Source organism: Eimeria acervulina, genomic scaffold, assembly GCF_000499425.1.
Source record: "Eimeria acervulina Houghton genomic scaffold, Eah_scaff1191, whole genome shotgun sequence".
In the NCBI taxonomy this organism is placed as follows: domain Eukaryota; phylum Apicomplexa; class Conoidasida; order Eucoccidiorida; family Eimeriidae; genus Eimeria; species Eimeria acervulina.
Genome location: NW_013549365.1, coordinates 1 through 5000, shown reverse-complemented (window position 1 = coordinate 5000; position 5000 = coordinate 1). Strand labels below are relative to the sequence as shown.

At 35.8% G+C, this 5000-nt stretch overlaps 1 protein-coding gene across 1 annotated transcript in view; it reads right to left on the bottom strand.

Moving 5' to 3' along the window:
* Positions 1 to 3325, bottom strand: part of EAH_00056820 (DNA repair helicase, putative) — a gene marked incomplete at both ends in the record, with an annotated part of 7449 nt that extends 4124 nt beyond the window's left edge. Inside the window, 4 exons of the mRNA XM_013393780.1 lie at positions 1 to 54; positions 280 to 453; positions 1338 to 1451; positions 2102 to 3325. The exon at positions 1 to 54 is cut by the window's left edge and continues 168 nt beyond it. Of these exons, the coding sequence (XP_013249234.1) occupies positions 1 to 54; positions 280 to 453; positions 1338 to 1451; positions 2102 to 3325 (1566 nt within the window). The remainder of the gene's footprint in view (positions 55 to 279; positions 454 to 1337; positions 1452 to 2101) is intronic.
* Positions 3326 to 5000: the final 1675 nt, after the last annotated feature.

The window sequence follows — 5000 nt, the reverse complement described above, 5'->3', positions numbered from 1 at the left end:
TGCCCTCCCCACATCCACTTGGCGCAGAGTAAACGACCAGGCGTCCTCAGCAACCTGTACATACACCCCACAAACCCTAAACCCTAAACCCTAAACCCTAAACACTAGACCCTAAGCCCTAAACCATAAACCCTAAACCCTAGACCCTAAACCCTAAACCCTAGACCCTAAACCCTAAACCCTAAACCCTAAACCCTAAACCCTAAACCCTAGTAGGTAGAAAGTAGGTAAAGAAAAGTAAATATAATTTTTTTAAACTTTGTTTTCTGTTTAAAATACCTGTTCAATGTTGTGAGCCTCATCAACTAAGACAATTGAATTGCAGAGAAGATCTGAAGATAAGATTTTGTTGTTTTTGTTTGAAGACAGCAAATAATTATACGGCGTCAAAATTACTTCGCAGCGGTGCTGCGACTCCCGCGTAAAATAAAATGGGCAGAATATGTCGCAGCCCTGCAAATAATTAATTTATAAATATATCAATATATCAATATAAATATATAATTATATAAATATATAATTATATAATTATATAATTATATAAACACAAATATAAATATATAAATATATAAATATATAAATATATAAATATATAAATATATAAATATATAAATATATAGATATATGAATATAAATATATTTATATATATAAATATACATATATATATATATAGATATTATATTTGTTTTATTATAGTATATATTATACTATACATTATATTGTATTATATTATATTATATTATATTATAGTATATTATATTATATCACATCGTATTTATTATATTATATTTATTATATTATATACATAATTGTACAGTTTAAATAATTTAATAACTTCATAATAAATAAATTTTAATTCAATAAACAAATCGCGTAAATAAATAATCATAACAATAAAAACAAATCTGATAATAAAGAAAGTTAGGCGCTTAGGGGTTTAGGGTTTAGTTTTTAGGGTTTGTTAGTGTTTAGGGTTTAGGTTTTCTTAGGGTTTAGAGCTTAGGGTTTAGGGTTTAGGGTCTACTGTTTAGGCTTTAGCGTTTAGGGTTTAGCGTTACGGTTTAGCGTTTACTATTTAGGGTTTAGTGCTTAGGGTTTAGGGTTTAGGGTTTAGGGTTTGTTAGGGTTTAGGGTTTAGGGTTTGTTAGGGTTTAGGGTTTAGGGTTTAGGGTTTGTTAGGGTTTAGGTTCTATGGTTTAGGGTTTAGTGTATAGGCGGCTTTAGCGTTTAGGCTCAAGCCGCCTATACACAAAACCCAAAACCCTAGGGTTTGTTAGGGTTTAGGGTTTGTTAGGGTTTAGGGTTTAGGGTTTAGGGTTTAGGGTTTAGGGTTTACGGAGGTTGCGAGGGTTTTGAGTTCTTCGATGTCGAGGCCGCCGCCTTCAGTCGAAAATAAATTAGCAGACAGAAAATCTTTGAGACGCAAATAACCCGAGTAGTAAGGGCACGTCTGAGATTAAAACAAATATAAATAAATAAATAAATAAATAAATAAATAAATAAATAAATAAATGTTATGTTCATTAATGCATATAAATAGCCGGAGTAGGAAGGGCAAGTCTGAAGATTAAAACAAATATATTTAAGTAAACAAATAAATATAAATATATATATATATATTATCATAAGTACATATACCTAGATAAATAAATATATCTAAATAAATAAATATATTTAAATAAACAAATTAATAAATGAATTTAACAAATAAATAACAAACAACTAAGAATAAAAATAATAAATAATAAATAATAAATAATAAATAATAAATAATAAATAATAATAGATAATAAATATTATGCAAGCAAACATCGTAAAGATAAACAAATTATGAAAATAAACAAAATATTAAAATAAAAACAAAAAAACAGACAAAAAATACAGTAGCAGCAGCAGCAGCAGCATCAGCAGCAGCAGCGCCAGCAGCATCAGCAGCAACATCAGCAGCAGCAGCGCCAGCAGCATCATCAGCATCAGCAGCATCAGCAGCAACATCAGCATCATCAGCATCAGCAGCAGCTGCTGCAGCATCAGCAGCAGCAGCAGCAGCAAGGAGTGTCTGGCGACCTGTGTTTTTATTTTTTGTTTGCATGCTCTCACGAGGGCTCCGCCTTTGATATTTTTGAGCGATGAATTTACACACAAATAATCGCGAGAAGCCAATACACACGCGCGGATGCCGCTACTACGACCTGCTGCTGCTGCTGCTGCTGCTGTTGCTGCTGCTGCTGCTGCTGCGGCTGCTGCGGAGGGTGGGGTGGGAGAAGGAGAAGAGCCTCCTGCTGCTGCTGCGCCTGCTGCTAGTTCAGACTTCACTTGTGCTCCTGGTGCTGCTGCTGCTGCTGATGGTGCTGCTTCAGACTTCACTTGTGCTGCTGCACCTTTTACTGCTGCTGCTGCTGCTGGGGCCGTACTAGCTGCTGGTCCTGCAGCAGCAGCAGCAGCAGCAGAAGCAGAAGGCGGAGCGAGCGCACTCCACCCCACAACTTGAGATGTCTTTTTCGTATCTGTTTTATGTTGCTGCTGCAGTTTGAGTTGCTGCAGTTGCTGCTGCTGCTGCTGCAGCTGCTGCAGGAAAGGGTTATTAGCCCAAGAAGCAGCATAAGGGGTTTTTCTTAATTCCTGCATTACGTGCTGCAGCTGGCCATGTGTGCGCGAAGCATAAATTATTTTGTTAACAACAGGGACATGCTGCTGCTGCAGCAGCAGATGCTGCTGCTGCTGCTGCTGGTGTTGGTGCTGCTGGAGGTGTCTACGAGCAGCTATAGCTGCGGCAGTTTGATTGTTGTTTTTTCGCAGCAGGAGCTGCTGCTGCAGCAGCAGCTGCTGCTGCTGCTGGACTGCGAGAGCAGCAGAAAGCAAACAAAGGGTCTTGCCCGTCCCTGTGGGGCTTTCTAATAGTGCATGCTCTCCGTTTAAGCACGACTGCAGCACAACTTTGATAAGCTGTCTCTGTGAAGGATAAAGAGTGTAAGGAAAGCAGACATTAACGCCTAATATATTATCTTCTATCTTTATTTTGCTGCTGCTTTCATGTGAGGCTGTCCTTATACAAGGAGATGTTGACACACAGATAGGCGTTCTAGCACTGCATGCACGCCCTGCTGCTGCTCCTGCTGCTGCTGCTGCTGCAGAGGTAGCTGTAGGCGCCTGTGGGTGGTCTGAAGCTGCAGCAGCTGAAGAGACAGACGGGGGAGAAAAGCCGTTGGTATTAGAGTCGTTCCTGTTGCTGCTGCTGCTGCTGCTGTTGCTGCTGCTGCTGCTGCTGCTGGTCTGGCGACGGAGCGCAGCAGCAGCAGCAGCAGCCAGCGCCCCGGAATTCATCGATAATAAATTAGCTGCAGCAATTAACTCAAGAAGGCTAAGAAATATAATACAAAAAGAAGAGCTCCCAGGTGTGGGCGGCGCCTAAAATAAAACATGTAAAACAAAATTATATTAAACAATCTTGAGAAAAATAACAAAAAAAAGAATTTCATAAAGACGGATTGCAGACATAAACCCTAAACCCTAAACCCTAAACCCTAAACCCCCACCTCACCACCACTGGGCGCGAGGCTCAGCGGTTCTTTAACTGCGTAGAAGACGAAATAAAACAAAAAAAATAAAAATATAATTCTTTTTTATTATTATCAATAAAATAATATTCTAATTTTAAATGAATATTCAAACAAAACAACAAAAAATATCGACAACAACCTTCTCTATAGGGGGGCCCCCGGGGGCCCCGGGGGCCCCCCTATAGAAAAGCGCTTATAAAGGTAATGAAGAAAAAATGTAGAAAAAAGAATAAAATAAATAAAAATAAATATAATTAAATGTTTTTTATGTTTAATTTTTAAGAAGAATAAAATAGATAAAAGATAAATATAACTAAATATTTTTGTGTTTAAATTTAAAAAAAGAATAAAATATAAATATAATTGAATGTTATTTTAGTCTTTAAATTAAAAAAGAAATAAATTTGCCGTTTATACACAAAAAAAAATATTTATTTGTTTTTGTTTGATGTATTAATTTTGTGTTTTAATTACTCAATTTTTTTTTCTTTTTATTTATATTTTTATTGTTTTATTTAAATCGTATTTATGTTTATTTATTTTTTTGTTTTATTTATTTATTTTGTGTTTTTGTCTATTTATTTTCTTCTCTCTTTTTATTATATTTCATATTTCTTTCTCTAAACTTTGTTTTGTTTAACCTCCGCCTTCATATTTTTATTAATATTATTATTATTAATATCTTAATGCTACTATATACATTACTATTATTATAAAAAATATTTATTAATATTATTATATTAATTAATATTATTATATAAATTTATATTATTATATTATTTAATATTATTCTATTTACTAATATTATTATCTTATCGACATAAGCTTCTTTTTTCGGTTTTGTTTATTGTTAACAAACTTCGTTCTCCTTTTCTTGTTTTTGTTTGCAGACAGAAATAAATAAGAGGGTTTATCCCTTTGCTGTTTAATCCTATTTGTAATTCTGTCTTGTTTATATTTATATTTATATTCATAAACGTATTATTACTTAGGTTTTTGTTTGTGTTTGATTACATAAATAATAAATATAATGTAGCGCTGTGCGGTTTAGGGGCTCAGGGTTTAGGGTTTAGGGTTTAGGGTTTAGGGTTTAGGGTTTAGGGTTTAGAAGAAGGAAACTCCAGCCAAAAGAACTCGCAAACGCCCGTGACAGCTATTAAACAACACAAACACCGCCTGTAGCTAGCTCCCTAGCTAGCTGTGTAGCTAGCTGTCTCGAGGTGTAGCTAGCTAGCTGTGTAGCTAGCTAGCTGTGTAGCTAGCTAGCTGTGTAGCTAGCTAGCTGTGTAGCTAGCTGTCTTGAGGCGTAGCTAGCTGCTAACCCAATGGAGCCGCCAGTAGGTGGATGCAGCTAGCTGTGCAACTAGCTGCATCTCTGCAGCAGCTAGCTGCGTCAATTGATGCATCAGAGCAGAGGAATAAGAAATGTGTTTCTGTTG